The sequence below is a fragment of the Hylobates moloch genome, unplaced genomic scaffold (genome assembly GCF_009828535.3).
Source record: "Hylobates moloch isolate HMO894 unplaced genomic scaffold, HMol_V3 SCAFFOLD_16, whole genome shotgun sequence".
Classification (NCBI taxonomy): domain Eukaryota; kingdom Metazoa; phylum Chordata; class Mammalia; order Primates; family Hylobatidae; genus Hylobates; species Hylobates moloch.
The window spans coordinates 35,126,178-35,146,666 of NW_026652291.1; the positions used below are offsets into that span (position 1 = coordinate 35,126,178).

General features: G+C 42.2%; 3 protein-coding genes across 3 annotated transcripts; 1 reads left to right on the top strand and 2 right to left on the bottom strand.

Moving 5' to 3' along the window:
- Positions 1-1,288: 1,288 nt before the first annotated feature.
- LOC116485038 (disintegrin and metalloproteinase domain-containing protein 21-like) lies at positions 1,289-3,772 on the top strand. The gene is given in 4 exon segments (XM_032180244.1): positions 1,289-2,063; positions 2,066-2,353; positions 2,663-3,648; positions 3,650-3,772. Coding segments are annotated over 4 exon segments (2,172 nt in total).
- Positions 3,773-13,689: 9,917 nt separating this feature from the next.
- Positions 13,690-14,562, bottom strand: LOC116484804 (histone deacetylase complex subunit SAP25). The gene is given in 1 exon segment (XM_032179759.2): positions 13,690-14,562. A coding segment is annotated over 1 exon segment (873 nt).
- Positions 14,563-16,247: 1,685 nt separating this feature from the next.
- On the bottom strand, positions 16,248-18,569 carry LOC116484658 (disintegrin and metalloproteinase domain-containing protein 20-like). Its single transcript, XM_032179548.2, has one exon. The coding sequence runs from the start codon at positions 18,522-18,524 to the stop codon at positions 16,293-16,295; it is 2,232 nt and encodes a 743-aa protein (XP_032035439.1). The 5' UTR covers positions 18,525-18,569; the 3' UTR covers positions 16,248-16,292.
- Positions 18,570-20,489: the final 1,920 nt, after the last annotated feature.

A 20,489-nucleotide genomic window follows, 5' to 3' on the forward strand; every position in this document is an offset into this window, starting at 1 on the left:
GCTCCTGCCACAAGTTTCTGCACTAAATTGATAATTTATTTAATGCTCTGTATTTTGATTTTCTTTCTCTAATATCTAGCACAATGTCCTGCAGTTTGTATGCTCCGAACACATAAAGACTTGTTTAATAAATAGAAAAAGAAATGGATGAGTGTTGCTAGCCAGATTGTATGACAGGTGCAGAAATTCCCCACTTTCAAAAACTGTTGGTAAATATATTTGAGCAAACATTGGGACTCTTCCCTGGCAATCCTAAAATACCAGACTCTCCAATGATTTTGCCCTAATAAGACTAGAGTTCCTTTTCCGAAGATCTTTAAACTGCACAGATTCTCATTTTCTCTTCTGAAAGGTTTTCTTTTTGTCTTTGGGACTCTCCTGTCAGTAACTGGGGAGAAAAACATTATGTTCTCCATACCCTTAAAGGACGTCAGCGTTTCATGAATTTTCTTTTCTAAAAATTATAACACAATATGAATACATTTTAGTAGCATTAATTTATAATGCAAAACACTTCACCACCCTTCCTCCCATTTTCATTTTTCATTGTACACAGAACTATACAAGACATTATAGAGGATACTAAAATAAATGAAAATCATAAACCATGGAGTCAAGAATCTTACAGTCTAATAAAGTTATAAGTAAAGATGAATACAATGAGGAATAGTAAATAACTTTGAGATAAAGAAACTAAAGTAAATCATAAGACTGATGCAACTTGACACAGAATTGTGATTATTTTTGATGTCTCCAGTTTTGACAGTCAAAGAAGACACTATCAATAGTTATTGCAAGGGCAACAGGCATAAACTAATACTATCTTGGACAAATTGAGATATAGAGCCACCCTACTCTTAAGTTTCTTTACTTTTGCTTTTACTTTTTATTATGGACATTTTCATACTGCCTGTAAAGATTGAGATAACTAAGTACCCATCTTCCAACTTCAACTATTATCACCACATGGCCAATGTTGTCTCCTCTATACCCCCTAACTCCCCACCCTCATTTACTAAAAGCAAATCCAAAGCATTTTCTTGATTCATCAACCAGTTTTTCACTACTCCATTCTTTTTCTCTCCTGATTTCCTTACTTATCACCTTTCCAACCCATCTTTTTATTTTTACTTCCAGCACTGCAGTTCTGATCTAACTCCGCCAGGACACAGATCCATAGGGTCAGCCCTGCATCCTGAGCAGCTTAGAGGGAGGAGCCAGACCAGCAGTGCCTCACACCTTGTCCTTTTCTACTCTGTACAGATGGCTCCATAACGACAGCTTCATAATGGCAGTGGATGGGACCCTAGTGTACATCAGGGTCACTCTTCTGCTGCTCTGGCTTGGGGTATTTTTGTCTATTTCTGGCTACTGTCAGGCTGGGCCCTCCCAGCATTTCACTTCCCCAGAAGTGGTGATCCCCTTGAAGGTGATCAGCAGGGGCAGAAGTGCAAAGGCTCCTGGATGGCTCTCCTATAGTCTGTGGTTTGGGGGCCAGAAACACGTTGTTCATATGAGGGTCAAGAAGCTCTTGGTTTCTAGACACCTCCCAGTGTTCACCTACACAGATGAGCGTGCCCTCCTGGAGGATCAGCTCTTCATCCCAGATGACTGTTACTATCATGGTTACGTGGAGGGGGCCCCTGAGTCTCTGGTTGTGTTCAGTGCTTGTTTTGGGGGCTTTTGAGGAGTATTAAAAATAAATGGCCTCACTCATGAAATTGAACCCATCAGGCACTCTGCCACATTTGAACACCTGGTTTACAAAGTAAACAGTAATGAGACACAATTCCCAGCTATGAGATGTAGCTTAACAGAGAAGGAAGTAGCACACCAACAGCTGGAATTTGAAGAGACTGAGAACTCAGCTCTGGAACCAAAATCTGCTGGTGACTGGTGGACTCATGCATGGTTTCTGGAGCTAGTTGTTGTGGTGAACCATGATTTCTTCATTTACTCTCAAAGCAACAACTCAAAGGTGCAAGAGGATGTATTTCTTGTTGTCAACATAGTGGATTCCATGTATCAGCAGTTAGGTACTTATATAATTTTGATTGGAATTGAATTTGGAATCAAGGAAATATTTTCCCAATGACAAGCATAGAACAGATCCTAAATGATTTCTCTCAATGGAAACAAATCAGTCATTCCCAGCTACAGCATGATGCTGCACATATGTTCATAAAAAATTCACTTATAAGTATACTTGGTCTAGCCCACGTTGCAGGAATATGTTGTCCACCTATTGATTATAGAGTTGATAATTTTCAAGGAGATACCTGGTCTCTTTTTGCCAACACTGTGGCCCATGAGTTACATCATTCTTTGGGTATGCAGCATGAAGAAGAATTCTGTTTTTTTTCTTTTTGTTTTTTGTTTTTTTTCTTGAGACAGAGTCTGGCTCTGTCGCCCAGGCTGGAGTGCAGTGGCGCAATCTCGGCTCACTGCAAGCTCCGCTTCCCTGGTTCACGCCATTCTCCTGCCTCAGCCTCTCCGAGTAGCTGGGACTACAGGCGCCTGCCACCATGCCCGGCTAATTTTTTGTATTTTTAGTAGAGACGGGGTTTCACTGCGGTCTCGATCCACTGACCTCGTGATCCGCCCGCCTCGGCCTCCCAAAGTGCTGGGATTACAAGCGTGAGCCACCACGCCCAGCCAGAAGAATTCTGTTTTTGTGGGGAAAGAGGTTGTATCATGTGTACTTTTAGACTGCCAGCAGAGAAGTTCACCAATTGCAGTTATGCTGATTTTATGAAGACCACCTTAAACCAGGGATCATGTCTGCATAATCCTCCAAGATTGGGGGAAATCTTTATGCTAAAGCACTGTGGGAATGGTGTGGTTGAAAGAGAAGAGCAGTGTGACTGTGGATCCGTACAGCAGTGTGAACAAGACACCTGTTGTCTGTTGAACTGCACTCTAAGGCCTGGGGCTGCCTGTGCTTTTGGGCTTTGTTGCAAAGACTGCAAGTTCATGCCATCAGGGGAACTCTGTAGACAAGAGGTCAATGAATGTGACCTTCCAGATTGGTGCAATGGAACATCCCTTCAGTGTCCAGAAGATAGATATGTGCAGGACGGGATCCCCTGTAGTGACAGTGCATACTGCTATCAAAAGAGGTGTAATAACCATGACCAGCATTGCAGGGAGATTTTTAGTAAAGATGCAAAAAGTGCATCTCAGAATTGCTATAAAGAAATCAACTCTCAGGGAAACCGTTTTGGTCACTGTGGTATAAATGGCACAACATATCTAAAATGTCATATCTCTGGTGTCTTTTGTGGGACAGTTCAATGTGAGAATGTGAGAGATATTCCTCTTCCCCAAGATCATTTTACTTTGCAGCACACTCATGTCAATGTTGTCACCTGCTGGGGTATTGACTATCATTTAAGGATGAACATACCTGACATTGGTGAAGTGAAAGATGGTACTGTGTGTGGCCCAGGAAAGATCTGCATCCACAAGAAGTGTGTCAGTCTGTCTGTCTTGTCACACATCTGCCTTCCTGAGACCTGCAATACGAAGGAGATCTGCAATAACAAACATCACTGCCACTGTGGCTATGGGTGGTCCCCGCCCTACTGCCTGCACAGAGGCTATGGGGGCAGTGTTGACAGTGGCCCAGCAACTCCAAAGAGAAGAGTTTTTTTTGCCATTGATTGTGATTCCTTCTTTGTCTGTTTTGATTTTCCTGTTTACTGTTAGGCTTCTTATGTATCTACGACAATGTTCTGGTCCCAAAGAAACTAAGACTCATTCATCAGGTTAAGAAAATGTCTCTAATTTAATATTCCATGCATTATTACACTTTAGTCTCTTCACAGCAGAAATGTTAGTACATCCCTGAAACTGAGCACATTTTTGACCATTTCCAGAAAGCTGCAAAGATCTTCCCTTACGTCAGTACCACAAACATTGTCATTAAGTGCAGGTTATTCTTAACATGTTTCTATCTATTGTTCATTGTTTTAAGCAGCAACTGAAGCTACATCCTTCCCTCCCTTTAGTCCTTGTTGTTTCTTGTGCTTAGAGATGACTTATGGGAAAGGCATGAGATGTTTCTGCATCAGAGTGTCCAGGGGTGAAGCTTACCTCTCTACTGACATTTATCAATGTGGGAAAATTACTTACATTTTCTGACGTTTTGCTTCAAAATCTAAAGGGGGCAGGGGTCATAATAATATTTGTGCCACCCAAGTCTTTGGGTTTATTTGGTTACCAAAAGAGAGAAATAAGTGAATTTTTTAAAGTATAAAAAGATTGTTGTTTGTCTGATAAAACTCTTGACTTGCTCCCTGTGTGTTTCCTAGCTCTTTGTTTTAACTTGGCAGTTTGGATATCCTTTTGGAGCATTTGCTTCGCATACCAAAATATAATCTCCATGAGGGTGGGGTAGTTTTATCTGTTTTGCTCACTATTGTGTCCTCAATAGCTTGAACAGTGCACAGTGCTTACTACACAGTAAACACTTCAATGAAGCAATGAATTTGAATGGAGTATTAAATACATGAATTAATTATGAAAAGTAAAAATAATATTTTGATACCTTGATGATGTCATTCTGATCCTCTCTTTTAACTCCTGGAGCTCTTGCTCAAAATTAAACTTTGAATATTTAAAATGTGTTTATTTAAAATGCTGCAGTTTGAACCTGGTGTGCTTTGCTGGTCTTTTGTCCTCCAGTGTATCTTCCCTTCAGTCTATTCTCAGTGTTTTTGGAAAGCCTGTCTCTTGAAAACAGAATGAATCAGATACCCTTTGTATTGATCAGTTAACTTCTGAATGGCACTCTGTAAATAGAGTCAAAAAACTTTTTGGATATCGTTTTTTATTACACTTGCCAACTTTGTTTACAATATATTTGGCTGTGTCATTCTGTGCATATTTGTACATGAAATCCCCATTCCCAAAATGCTGTTTACCACCCTGCCCCTACTCCCTTGCCCTGGAAATCTCCTATTTTCTCTCAATAGAGGTTAAATATTATATCTTCGTAGAAACATTCCTTATGAAATGGTAAGTGTTCCGCTTGTGTGCCCCATTACTTTGTGGTCATCCTTTATGGTTTGATGCCTTCTAGGAATAGAGATGGAGAGGGTCCAACAATGTGCTATCAAAAAGAATCAGAGGACAGCTACTGGAGCCACACAAGGAGGGAGGAGTGAATCAAGAATACAATCTGGCCACATATTGTAAGTGTACACATCCATATGGAGACCAAAGATAACTGCTCCAGTTTATTGATTCTTTTTTGAAATGGTTTATTCCCACAGAAATACAAACTGCTATCAGAGAACACTATAAACATCTCTATGCAAATAAACTAGAAAATCTAGAAGAAATGGATAAATTCCTGGCCATATACACCCTCCCAAGTCTAAATGAGGAAGAAGTCAAATCCTTGAATAGACCAAATAACAAGTTCTGTAATTGAGGCAGTAATTAATAGCCTACCAACCAAAAAAAGTCCAGGACCAGATGGATTCACAGCCTAATTCTACCAGAGGTACAAGGAGGAGCAGGCACTATTCCTTCTGAAACTATCCCAAGCAGCAGAAAAAGAGGGACTCCTCCCTAAGTCATTTTGTGAGGCCAGCATCATCCTGATACCAAAACCTGGCAGAGACACAATAAAAAAGGAAAATTTCAGGCCAATATCCCTGATGAACATCGATGCAAAAATCCTCAATAAAATACTGGCAAATCGAATCCAGCAGCACATCAAAAAGCTTATCCACCATGATCAAGTCAGCTTCATACCTGGGATGCAAGCCTGGTTCAACATATGCAAATCAGTAAACACAATCCATCACATAAACAGAACCAATGACAAAAATCTCATGATTATCTCAGTAGATGCAGAAAAGGCCTTTGATAAAATTCAACAATGCTTCATGCTAAAAACTCTCAATAAACTAGGTATCGATGGAATATATCTCAAATTAATAAGAGGTATTTATGGCAAACCCATAGCCAATATCATACTGAATGGGCAAAAGCTGGAAGCATTCTTTTTGAAAACCGGCACAAGACAAGGATGCCCTCTCTCACCACTCCTATTCAACATAGGATAGGAAGTTCTGGCCAAGGCAATCAGGCAAGAGAAAAAAATAAGGGGTATTCAAATAGGAAGAGAGGAAGTCAAATTGTCTCTGTTTGCAGATGACATGACTGCATATTAAGAAACCCCATCGTCTCAGCCTAAAATCTCCTTAAGCTGATAAGCAACTTCAGCAAAGTCTCAGGTACAAAATCAATGTGCAAAAATCACAAGCATTCCTATACACCAGTAACAGACAAGCAGAGAGCCAAGTCATGAGTGAACTGCCATTCACAATTGCCACTAAGATAATAAAATACCTAGCAATACAACTTACAAGGGATGTGAAGGACCTCCTCAAGGAGAACTACAAATCACTGCTCAAGGAAAGAAGAGAGGACACAAACAAATGGAAAAACATTCCATGCTTATGGATAGGAAAAATCAATATCATGAAGATGGCCATACTGCCCAAAGTAATTTATAGATTCAATGCCATGCCTATCAAGCTACCATTGACTTTCTTCACAGAAGTGGAGAAAACTACTTTAAACTTCATATGGAACCAAAAAAGAGCCCGCATAGACACTCCTGAGCAAAAAGAACAAAGCTGGAGGCATCAGGCTACCTCACTTCAAAGTATACTACAAGGCTACTGTAACCAAAACAGCATGGTACTGGTACAAAAACAGATATATAGACCAATGGAACAGAAGACAGTCCTCAGAAATAGCACCACACATCTACAACCATCTGATCTTTGACAAATCTGACAAAAACAAGCAATGGGGAAACGATTCCTCATTTAATAAATGGTGTTGGGAAAACTGGCTAGCCATCTGCAGAAAACTGAAACTAGACCCCTTCCTTACACCTTATACAAAAATCAACTCAAGATGGATTAAAGACTTAAATGTAAGACCTAAAACCATAAAAATCCTAGAAAAAAACCTAGGCCATATCATTCAGGACATAGGCAAGGGCAAACACTTCATGTCTAAAACACCAAAAGCAAAGGCAACAAAAGCCAAAATTGACAAATGGGATCTAATTAAACTAAAGAGCTTCTGCACAGCAAAAGAAACTGTCATCAGAGTGAACAGGCAACATACAGAATGAGTGAAAATTTTTGCAATCTATCCATCTGACAAAAGACTAATATCCAGAATCTACTTTAACAGATTTACACACAAAAAAATCAAAAAGTGGGCAAAGTATATGAACAGACAGTTCTCAAAAGAAGACATTTATGCAGCCAACAAACATATGAAAAAATTCTCATCATCACTGGTCATTAGAGAAACGGCAATGAAAACCACAATGAGATACCATCTCACGCCAGTTAGAATGGTGATCATTAAAAAGTCAGGAAACAACAGATGCTGGAGAGGATGTGGAGAAATAGGAATGCTTTTACACTGTTGGTGGGAGTGTAAATTAGTTCAACCATTTTGGAAGACAGTGTGGTGATTCCTCAAGGATCTAGAGCTAGAAATACTATTTGACCCAGCAATCCCATTACTGGGTATACACCCAAAGGATTATAAATCATTCTACTATAAAAGCACATGCATACGTATATTTTTTGTGGCACTATTCACAGAAGCAAAGACTTGGAACCAACCCAAATGTCCATCAATGATAGACTGCATAAAGAAAATGTGGCACATATACACCATGGAATACTATGCAGCCATAAAAAGGATGAGTACATGTCCTTTGCAGGGACATGGATGAAGCTGGAAACCATCATTGTCAGCAAACTAACACAGGAACAGAAAACAAAATACTGCATGTTCTCACTCATAAGTTGGAGTTGAACAATGAGAACACCTGGACACAGGGAGGAGAACATCACATACTAGGTCTGTTGGGTGGTGGAGGGCTAGGGGAAGGATTGCATTGCAAGAAATACCTAATGTAGGTGACAGGTTGATGGGTGCAGCAAACCACCATGGCACGTGTATACAGATGTAAAAAAACTGCACATTCTGCACATGTACCCCCAGAACTTAAAGTATATATAAAAGAAACCATTGAAGCTGATTATAGTAATATTTATCGGCCTATTGTTCTATTTGCTAAGTTTTGTATTTCTGCTTGAGATTACATTGAAATAATCAATTTTTTTCTGGGATTATGTTGGTTTCAGCTTTTATGCTTAATTGTGGAATTTATTTTGCTATAAGGAATGAGATAGGTATCTAATTGTATAGTTTTCCAAATGGGTAGCCTGTTGTCCTGATACACTTCATAGAATAAATCCTTTATCAGTGCTTTGCTAGTAAATTGGGCTCCTGTATTGTATGTTAATTTGTTAGAGTCACCTTATTTTACTTGTAAATTTTTACAAGAAGCAGTGCATTTTGCAATATTCCTATTTTAAGAAAAGCTGCATAGTTATTTTATATGTGTTGAGTTAATTAGAGCTATATCAGTCAATTATATCAGGATTGGTGGGTAGAATTAACCTTTTCATAACAAGCATAGAGTCTTACCTCCTGTATTAATTTGGATTGCCCAAAAAGCAGGCCCAGAGACAAGGATTTAGGCGGAGTTAGTTTTCTGGGGAAGCACAAAACAGGGCAGACTAATGGACAAGTTTTCTCTGTGTACTACTGGAGTCATCCCTGTGGGCTTTCTGAGAAGTCATGTGAAACACACCTTTGATTAATACTCCATGGTTCAGGAGAAAGCTATAAGGAAAAGAATATCTGAGGTATAAGCACTTGAAGTGGTAAACTCTCAGAGCATGGAGATTGTCTACTGTGGCTGCAAGTGAACTCAAGTGGGACAAGAAGATGTAAGGTGGGCTTTCAGCATCTACTGTACCCAGGTTCCTTCGAAAACATATGCTGAGGCAAGGAATAAATCTAAATGGTTTACTTGGAAAATACAATTCTAGGGAAATGAGAGTAAAAGTAAAAGTATTTGTGGCTGGAAAGTCTGGTACAGAAGATGCTGGTGGTAACCGCCTGTATCCTCTTAGGCTGAACCTTGAGGTTGTCTGTAGTACTGATGACAAGTCCTATACACACTAATGGCTTTCTACTTTATGGGGGGGTGTGCTCAGCGCATTCATGGAGCAGGCTGGAAACAGGAAGGAGTTAATGCATCTGAAAGCAGCTCCGGACCAATGAGAGATGTTGTGTGAATGAGCATGGTAGTTTCCCCAGTCCTCATGGGACTTCTCTGTGGTGTTGGGGTCCGAGACAGGGTGTACATTGTTAGTATAACAGGAACTGGGTCTCTCTACCTTCCCTCAAAAAACCCCAAACAAACAAACAAACAAAAAAACCCAAAACCCATTTCTTTTCTTCACAAAGTCTTCTTTGTTCTTTGAGCACCTATTGTAAAAGCTGACTGGAGACTGTCTCAGTCTATTCAATTCTCCCTCTGATCCTCCACTATGGACTTTCTTTCAAACTATGTCTTATTGTTATTAACCCTCACTGTTTTCTTAACAGTTTGGGCACAGAACTGACATCCCTTTGCTCCAGTCTTCCAAACCCTGGCCACGTGAACTAAGCCAACTGATTGCTGGGTATATCAGCATCTAGATTGTGAAAAATTATCTGAACTTATTTTCGTTCCTGCTGATGCAAGTGCCTGGTGGGTCAAGTCCGGAGCCAGATGCATGCCAAGGTATGGCTTCCATGAAAAGAAAACAACGTCACACTACTTCTCTTTCTGGTGAGTTGGACACCTGTAGAGAAGGTCGAGGACTGTCGTTTGTTTAGGTAAAGATATTAGAAAGGGATTTTTCCCTTTGTACTGAAAGCAGAGATGGTGCAGGACCTTTCATAGGTAACTTCCCAAGGCAGTAGTACAATCAAACCCTGTGACTTGATGCCACGGATGGCACACATAAGCCTCTCACAAAGGTCATAAATGGTCCTGACACTGACTCTTATGGTACAAACACCTGCCACATCACCACATGTTATGGATGGCCCAGAAGTCAGCCCTGTGCAACTTGGATTTGCTCACTTGCTCCTCTCATTAGACTGATAGGCACCGAAGATTACATGGTGATAGCATGGTGAGTATTCAGAAAATGTGGAATAACTTGGCCAGGTGACAAAATCAAGCCCTATAGCTGCCAAAACCAAACTAAAGATCTCCTATATCTGATATTGTGCAATCTGTTCTGCTCCTATGGACTGACAGGGACATATACGGATACACAGATGCCAATATGACAGAAGACAAGGCACGACAAACCCCAATCTGTTGGGTCACAAATTTCACTCTGACATTATTTGTGAACCACACTGGTCTTTTTATCTTGTGTGGTGACAAGGTCTATGAAGGGTTCCCACTTACATGGTCAGAATGATGGGGACTCAGATACCTAACACTTTTGCCACCAGGTACTCCTCCTTCAATGTCAGCCAAATTATAAACTTGGGCTCCTTTGTTTATAAAGTAGTGCCACACAAGCGTAGTAAATGAGATGTTATAGAAAATCCACTTATATGTCACAGTTCTAAGTTCCTTTCCATGCTGAGATCCATTTTCCCAGGCTTTGGAACTTAAGAGAGGGAAAGGGCAATTCTCAATGTTTCCATAGTAATAGAACAGCAGTCAGTATTACTATGCAAGCACTGAGAAGACTCCAATCAGAAGTTAACAGTTTAGCCTCTGTTGTACTTCAGAATCACCATGTCTTGGATACAATGACAGCCCAAGAAGGAGGAGCTTATGCAATCATTGGTGAGGAATGCTGCTTATATGTAAACCACTACGGACAATTAGAATCTAATCTGAACTTTTTGAAAGACAAGATAAACACTCTTCATCACATAAATGAGGCTAAACCATTCAATTGGACTGACCCATTGCCAGGGATAGGAGACTAATTGAATGCAATGTGGGTAAATGTGTTTAGATTTGTTCTTTTCTGCTTATTAATTCTCCTTCTAATCTGTGTTCTTCTCTCCCTTTGCAGATCCCCTGCCACTCAGCTACTAACACAACTCTTCTCTCCACAAACGCTAACTCAGCTTTTAATTTGAAACTGTTAGGGAAGTTTCAGACAGGGAAAATAAAGGAGTTAAAAGTATGCCTGCCGCTCTAAAATATGCCAAATCAGTGTATTGATTACTTCAAGCTCAAAGCACTTTGGAAACTGTAGTTCCAGAAGTGACTATCTGACCTGCCTTTTCCTGCATATAGCAAGCCATAAAGATTCCATGGAGAAAGATGCTTTCCCTGTGCCAGGACAAGAAAATAACCCTATCCCTAGGATTGGAAATTGTTGCTGCAGTAGACCTGTACGAATAAATTAAAGTAACTCTTATCTCCCACTAGCTTTATAACTCCTCCTTGACACTCCCCACCAGTACATCTCCTAGTGACTTCCCTGGAATTCACTGTCCCTAGCTTAGATCCTTTTGTGTCACGGCCCCAATCCCTGTTGGACTGAACAAAGGGGGACGAACATGGGAATAAAGACAAAGACAAAAGAGTATGTTTGGTTGAAGGGGTCAGGGGGCTCCTTGCTTCTAGTGAACAAGGGCTTTGAGCTTCTAGCTCCCTTCGTTGAGAATGCAGAAGGCAGATCCAGAGTGCCACCTCAGAAACAATATTCTGAAAGAACAGAATTGAGTGCCAGCCTTCACAATGCATTGTGTATATGAAGTCAGAGATTCCTACATGGTGTTGAATATGCAATAGAAAGAATATATGGGGCCCAGAACCAAGGAAGAGAAGCTGGGTGGCCTCACTTGTCATCACACTTGATGATCCACTGATCTGCTTCCCTCTCTGCAACTATCTGTTCTCTAGGCAGGTCTTGGTCCACAAAGAGAATGCATCTCCGCCAGGGCACCCAGCATAAGTTCCATAGACCTGCAAGCTGCCCTCAGGGCGTCTGGGACATCTTCTGTTCAAGGACAAGCAGGTAGAAAGAAGAGTCATTTTGGCAGGAGTAATTGACCCTGGATAGCAGGGGGAGGTAAGGCTGCTGAGCCCCAGTAGAGGCATGGAGGATTATATGGAGAAACTAGGGGATTCACTGGGGAGCCACTTGGAACCACCCAAGGCAATGGTAACTGTGAATGGATATGTGCAGCAGTGTTGACCTCCTGGGATGAAGGTGCAAAAGATTTAAAACAAACATTATAGCAAGTGCTCTGGGTCCTCCCTGACTCCCACTTTTGTCCTTTTTCGTTTTCCTTCTTCTCTTTATTTTTTTAAAATTAAAACAAAATTAATGTTATAAAGATGGGGTCTTGCTATGTTGCCCAAGCTGGTCTCAAAGTCCTGGGCTCAAGCATTCCTCCCACCTTGGCCTCCCAAAGTACTAGGATTATAGGCATGAGCAACCATGCCCAGTGCCCTCCCCGCAACCTTTTTAAAAAAAAACAAAAAAAACTATATACCTCTCACAGCCCATGGCTATCCAAAAACCCACAAGGTTTGTAAAGACAGTTCTCAGAATTATTGTTCTGTTGGTTATTAGACTCCAAAGAAGGGACAAGGAAATACGAATAGTCCCCATCTACGAGTTTTGGTTAAGGTGAACACTGATGGTAAAATTGAAAGGACAAGGACAGCTACTCAAAACGTTCCCATCTTGTAAAAACCTTCACCCTGCTTCACTTGTGATATCACCTGGTCTTCAGGTACTCACTCATGTAGTTCAACTGAATAAAGCCTTTAAACTCTATCTGAGTCACTTAAAAAAACTATATATATATATATTTAATAATTTTGTGTTGTTACTTGGAATAGTTTTGGATAAAAGGCCAACACTGCCCAGTTTTGTGTCAAAGACAGCATTATCAAAGAACTCTAATTTCCTTGGGTGGAGAGGTAAGCCCTGCTCTTGGTCTCTGATTCTTTTCTCTTTTTTTTCCCTCATTTAAATTTTTATTCTTGATTTCCAACTTTTATTTTAAGGTCAGCGGTACATGTGCAGGATAGGACGTGCAGGTTCATTACATAGGTAAACACTGCCACTTTGGTTTGCTGCACAGATCATCCCATCACCTGACTTTCTTTCAGAGCATGGTGGTTGCATGCTTTGACTTTTTTCTAGGTACTCTTTTGTCAGACAGAAGTCAGCATTTTCCTTCCATCTTTCAGAGTTCTTTAGATGTGCAGAGAGTTTAGGCAACTTTCCTAAGGTGGGACAAGACTCTTCTATTATCTCAAATTTCTTCTACTACAGAAACTCCTATTCAACCCAAGCACCTGGACAGATCTGTGTAGACATATGCTCTGGTGCAACGTTGATCAATCTGTTAAATTCTTAAGTGGCGTGATTTCATCAGGAGTAAATTTGAAATGCACTGCCTTTGGTTACTTGGGTCATGTCAAACTTGTGCATTTTTGTGTCACCTTAGAAGAAAAGGGTAGCAGAATAGCTGACACTTCATGAATAACTTACTTTAATTGGTATGAAGAAACCAAGAAAAATATTTTGAACAGTCTCTAGTCTTGAGTCCTGTTTTCAACAACTTCCATGGTCTTCCTTTCCCAAAGCCCTCCTCCCTTCTGTCTACCTCTGTTTATGCCTTTGATTCTCACCTTCCTTCTATCCTGATCCCTATCTTTTTTTTGTTGTTGTTGTTGTTGTTTTTTCGCAAACCAACACTGTTTTATTGTCAACACAACCAGCCTACTCTGCCCCGAGCAGGCTATGGACAATGCGTGTCTGGGGTCTGTGGGAGAGAGAGGTCAGCACCCTGAGAACTGCTGGGGCTACCACAGGGGCTGAGTGGGTCAGAGGTAGGGTCTGGGGGGCCAGCCGCGGAGGAGCTGGGTCTAGGCTCCCCCTGGCTCATCTGCAGCAGGCCAGTGAGAGCGATCAGCTTCGGCCCGCTGAGCCAGGCAGTGGAGGGGTCCCGGGAGGGTGACAGGCGGGGGAGCACCTTGGCAGACATGATGGGGGGCGGCGGCAGCAGTTTCAGGGAGCCCATCATCTGCTGGGGGGCCTTGGACAGGTACAGGGGAACACGCTGCCCCCGGGGCAGCAGAGGGTCTGAGAGGAAGACGTCTTCACAGGACATCACCGGGAACCCTGCATCCGGGGGCGCCTGCTGTCCATTCCAATGCCCTGTGGCAGGGGCCACTGGCCTGAGACCCCTGCCGGAGGCTGCCTCCTACAGCGGCCAGAACGAGAGGCGACACAGCGTCCGGCCTGAGAACGAGGCTCCTGAGCTACAGTTGGCCCCCCACACCAGCCAAGGTCCTGCTTTGGCTTCGTACTTGGGGTCCCAGGGCGCTAGTGGAGTCATCCTCGAGGGGGCCACCTCCCAGGCCACCTGGGGGGAACGGGGATCTGGGGCTCCGGGGGGCTGCTCAGTGGCTGGGCCTGGCGGGTGGTGGGGCAGCAGCAGCTGCTCTCTCCGGGTCCAGGAAGGGCTATCCCATGGGGGTGTCCCCAGCTCCCTGGGGGCGTCCGCTCCGGAGCTCCAGGGCTCGCCCTGGTCCTTGCCCGCCGCAAGGCCTGGTCCCTCGGGCGCCTCCTCCAGGCCCGCGCCCCACCGCGGCGGCGACCAGGGCAACATTCCGCGTTCCCGAGCGCAGGACCATACCGCCGTGTCCCCGCCTCCCGGCCCGGCCCGCTTAGCTTCCCTCCGTGGCGGGAACCTGCCCTCCTTGCGAACCCACCCCAGAGGCCTCTCGGCGACCCCCGATCCCTATCTTCTTAAAGTCCCCCTTGTTTCTTTTCTTCCACATCTCCAGCTCCCTCTTACTATTTGACCTGGAACATCACCTCTTGTTGCATACGACGAACCCTAAAAACAAGAGAAAAGTTTTTAAAACACACACACACACACACACACGCACACACACACACAGTCACTCTGTCACCCAGGCTGGTGTGCAGTGGTACAGTCATGACTTACTGTAACCTCCAGCTCCTGGTCTCAAGTGATCCTCCTCTATAGTGACACACTATTACACCAGCTGATTTTTAAATTTTTTTAGAGACAGGGTCTTGCTATCCTGCTCAGACTGGTCTTGAACTCCTGGCCTCAATTGAGCTTCCTGCCTCAGCCTCCTGAATAGCTAGGACTACAGGCACATGCCACCATGCCTAGCTAATTTCTTTATATTTTGTGTTGATAGATTCTCACTATGTTGCCTAGGTTGGTCTCAAACTGGTACTCCCTCCTCAGACTCTGGAATAGCTAGGACTACAGGTATGTGCCACCATGCCTGGATAATTTTCTTATTTTGTAATATTTTATAGAGACAGGGTCTCACAATGTTGCCCAGGTTGGTCTCAAACTCCTGGCCTCAAGGAATCCTCCCACCTCAAGCCCCCAAATCGCTGGGGTTATTGGCGTGAGTCACCATGCCCAACCTTAGTGCACTATTTCTGAAGTGATTCTTCCGGTTTTCCTTTAGGTAAGATTTTGTGTCTGTACATTTATCAGACTGTCGGTTCCATCCTGTAATTTATAGATAGACTGGGCTTAGCCAATTATTAGAGATTTTAAATATGAGATCCCATACCTTTATATCCAGAGAAACTGAGAAGTCATTTAACAGTGAATAATGATCCTTTCTGTAACAGTAAAGACAAAAAGCCAGAGACATTACATATGGGATTCCCCAGGCTTAGCATAATGCAAAACTCATGAGAATAATGAAAATGATAGCAGACAGCATGTACCAAGTGCCCAGAACTTTGGGAGGCCGAGGTGGATGAATCACTTGAGGCCAGGAGTTTGAGACCAGCCTGGCCAAGATGGTGAAACCCTGTCTCTACTAAAAATACAAAAATTAATCTGGCGTGGTGACGCGTGCCTGTACTCCCAGCTACTCAGGAAGTTGAGGTGGGAGAATTGCTTGAACCAGGGATGCAGAGGTTGCAGTGAGCCGAGATTGTGCCATTGCATTCCAGCCTGGCAGCCTACGCACCAGAGTGAGACCCTGCCTCAAAAAAAAAAAAAAAGGAAAGAGTGTGAGCAAATATATATTAGTGTACACGGGATTTGCTACAGGGATATCTAGAAAACATTAGCCCCAAATCTTAAATGAGCACAGGTCCTCTTGTCAGCGAATCTAAGAGTTTCTGCCATCATCTATAGAAGTATTGAGAATACGACCACACATGAAATGTTAAGTAAATTTAAACACACAGACCCTTTTTAAATTGCCAAGTGATTTTACTTCAAGATGACATCAGAATTGCTAAAAGGTGATGTAACCGTCAGAGTGACTATTGATTATAACTCCCAGTAAGTGTCAATGTGATTTTCTCCATCGTGTGGGCTCCCATTAGTATTTACTCATTAGGTTCAGTAGTTTTCAATACTGTCTTTTCCATAAATTCTATTGCTTGTGAAAAGCCACCAAGGAGAAGTGAAACCAGAAAAAGGATGCAACGAGTAAATATTAAAAGTAGTACTCGGTTTATATTCACAAGTATGCTGCCTGTAATACGATATTGTTTGTCAGGTGGAGGGCCACTATCTATACTACCCCCTTTTCCTCTCAGTTCACATGTTGGTGGTTGCCACCCATGCAGACAGTGACAATGTTTTTTGTTGTTACATACTCCTTTGTAATTGCATGTTTTAAGATCACACTCAAAATGCAGGTCTTGATAAAAAGTACAATTGTGTTTAAGACAGTAGCTCCCTGGGCCACAGGTTGCACCATCCACCACCAGCCCCATTTCTGGCAAGTCTGTCCCCTGGTGTGCTTCATAGCCAAAGCATTTTTCTTCTTTTATGTCGGGTACTAATATATTACGAAATGTAGTGTGCTCACCTCCACCGGGAATGTGGCTGACACCGCTACAGTGCAACATTCCACAAAAAACATCATCTTCTTCACATGGAAAAGGTCTACTTCCCCCTCGCCGTAGAATAACCCCACAGTTTCCAAATCGGTTACCAATCCTATTCAATTTTTGATAGCACGCTGGGGAACCGTCTTTCACTTGGTAGCCAAAAAGGGCTTGACACTGCATATCACGGTCACTGCAGTTTCCTCTTATACAAACAGATACTGCTGAACAAGGGGTTCCATCCTGGATGTAGACGTCATTTGGACACTCTTCCTTTTTCCCATCACAGTATTCCAGTAGATCACATATACCACCCAAGTCTCTGCAAACCACTCCAGGGACAGCATATTTACACTCATGGCAGCAAAGTCCTGTATTGCAAACACTGCCAAGAAAAAGGGTACAAGAGGTCTCACAACATCTATCACTGGCACAATCTTTAAGGGAGCCACAGTCACATTCTTCCCTCTGATTTTTGATCTTGTCTCCACAACGAGGAGCTACGTACGGAAAATTAGTGTATGGAACATTTGGAGCACTCAAACAAGGATCCCATTGATTAAACTTGTGTTGAATTATCTCATAAGGACAATTGCTCATCATATCATTAAGATCAGGAACAGGAGCCATGAGACAGTTGGTTCGTCGAAAACAATAACAACCAACAGAATCATGTCTCAAGCCCATGTTATGACCTAGTGCATGTGCTGTAACACATGCCCCCCTAAATAGGTGATAATTCATTAAATACACAAACATTGCTCCCCAGTTGGGGTTGCATATTCCATCAAAGCTGGCATAACACTCACTGTTTTGAAGTCGACGTGCTGTAAGAACAACTGAGGTATCATGTGGAATTTGTGAAAACCATCCATAATATTTCCACAAACCAAACTCTCCTACAACCATTTCGGCAGGCATGTTATACAACATTACTATATCCATATCATTCCATATGCACAAAAGACGTACATAGACATTTAAATAAACTGGTTTGAAAATGGTATGTATGATGCTGTTAATAATCACTACATTCTCTATTATGTGTGACACATTAGGGTTCTGCATGAATAATCCATTAGTAACCGTGTAGTGAAGTTTCAAGTTTTTTCTATGATGCCTCCACAAATAAACGTGGCCTGCTCTGGGAGTTTCAGCCAGTTTTACCTTTTCAGTTTCTTGATCTGTCTCTTCCCCTTCAGTCTTACATCTACTAACCTCTCCTGGTCTTTCTTCTGACACAAGCAGAGATACTATATGCTCAAATTTGGAAGAAGCCTCCAGGGGTTTGATTTCATAAGTCAGGTCATCCACCTGCAGCATGCCACGCAGACCTCCACGGCAGGTGTCCAATGTGGCCACAGACCCAGGAACCCCTTCCAGGTAGCAGTCGTAGTAACAGTCTTGTGGGACAAAAGGGTAGTTCTCCTGCATGGCCCCTTGGTCATTATCAGTAAAAACAGGTAAATGTCTGGGCATCATGTTCTTCTTGAGCGTCATGTGAATCACGTGTCTTCGGCCCCGGAAACGCATGCTGTAAGAGAGTTGGTCTGGCATCTCAACTCCACCCCTCCTGTGGGGCACTTTCTTGGGGATCACAATTTCTGAGGAAGTGAAGCGCCATCCTGGTGGGTCATGAAAACAATAGACCTGGGACAAGAGTGCCCAGAGGACAGGCAGCCAGAGAGCACCTGTCAAGGGGTCCTGGACCCAGGCAGGTCCCATGAATAAGGGAAGCTTTGACCAAAGACAATGCAATCAAATGGGAGGCAGAAAGAGGATTCCTCAGTCTTCAGCCTTCTCCTCAGGGCAGTTATGAGGAAAGCAGAGTGAGTCTGCAGGCTTGGCGCCCCCGATAGGGGAGGGGTAAGGGTTAGGCTATTACATAACAATGGTGTGCTCATCAGGGGAGGCTGTTTTCAGTGAGCTGGAGACCTAGGCCAGCAGGTCAAAGGAAGAGGAAAAACAATGGCAGGAATTGAGAATAGCAGTATATAACTGAGCTGAAATGTCCCTTGTCCTCTAAGGGAATTCATAAGTGGGGTTTGATGAGTAAGTGGGTTTGATGCAAGTTTAGGACACTTAAGGACATTTTTCTCAAGCCTAAATGAGGGAAGGACTCAACATGTAATTAAAAGAGGGAAGCGTATACAATGATAAGGAAAGTGGAAACTTCTCCTTAAAAGAATTTTGAGTGCTGCAATAAACATAAGTGTGTGCATGTGCCTTTATAGTGTAATGATTTATAATCCTTTGGGTATATACCCAGTAATGGGATTGCTGGGTCGAATGGTATTTCTAGTTCTAGATCCTTGAGGAATCGCCACACTGTCTTCCACAATGGTTGAACTAATTTACACTCCCACCAACAATGTAAAAGCGTACCAATTTCTCCACATCCCTTCCAGCATTTGTTGTTTCCAGACTTTTTAATGATCACCATTCTAACTGGCGTGAGATGGTATCTCATTGCGGTTTTGATTTGCATTTCTCTAATCACCAGTGATGATGAGCATTTTTTCATGTTTGCTGGTTGCATAAATGTCTTCTTTAGAGAAGTGTCTGTTCATATACTTTGCCCTATTTTTGATGGGGTTATTTGTTTTTTCCTTGTAAATTTGTTTAAGTTCCTTGTAGATTCTGGATATTAGACCTTTGTCAGATAGATAGATTGCAAAAATTTTCTCTCACTCTGTAGGTTGCCTGTTTTCTCTAATGATAGTTTCTTTTGCTAAGCAGAAGCTCTTCAGTTTAGTTAGATCACATTTGTCAATTTTGGCTTTTGTTGCCATTGCTTTTGCTGATAAACAACTTCAGCAAAGTCTCAGGATACAAAATCCATGTGCAAAAATCACAAGCATTCCAATACAACAATAATAGACAAGCACAGAGCCAAATCATGAGTGAATTCCCATTCACAATGGCTACAGAGAAAATAAAATACCTAGGAATACAGCTTACAAGAGACCTGAAGGTCTCTTAGGGGAGAACTACAAATCACTGCCCAAGGAAAGAAGAGAGGACACAAACAAATGAAAAAAAAACATTACATGCTCATGGATAGGAAGAATCAATATTGTGAAAATGGCCATACTTCCCAAAGCAATTTAGACATTCAATGCTATTCCTATCAAACTACCATTGGCTTTCTTCGCTGGAGAAAGCTACTTTAAATTTCATATGGAACCAAAAAAGAGCCCTTATAGTCAAGACAATCATAATCAAAAAGAACAAAGCTGCAGACATGATGCTACCTGACTTCAAACTACACTACAAAGCTACAGTAAAGAAAACAGCATAGTACTGGCACCAAAACAGATATATAGACCAATGGAACAGAACAGAGGCCTCAGAAATAACACCACACATCTACAACCATCTGATCTTTGACAAACCTGACAAAAACAAGCAATGGGGAAAGGATTCCCTATTTAATAAACGGTGCTGGGAAAACTGGTTAGCTGTGTAAGTAGATTTCTCATCAGAAAACAAGGAAGTGAGAAGGAAGTGGCACAACATTTTTCTTTTTTTTTTTTTTTTAACTGTTTGTAATAGTTTATTTTTTTTTTATTTTTTAGGATTTTTTTTTTTATTATACTTTAGGTTTTAGGGTACATGTGCACAATGTGCAGGTTTGTTACATATGTATCCATGTGCCATGTTGATTTCCTGCACCCATTAGCTCATCAT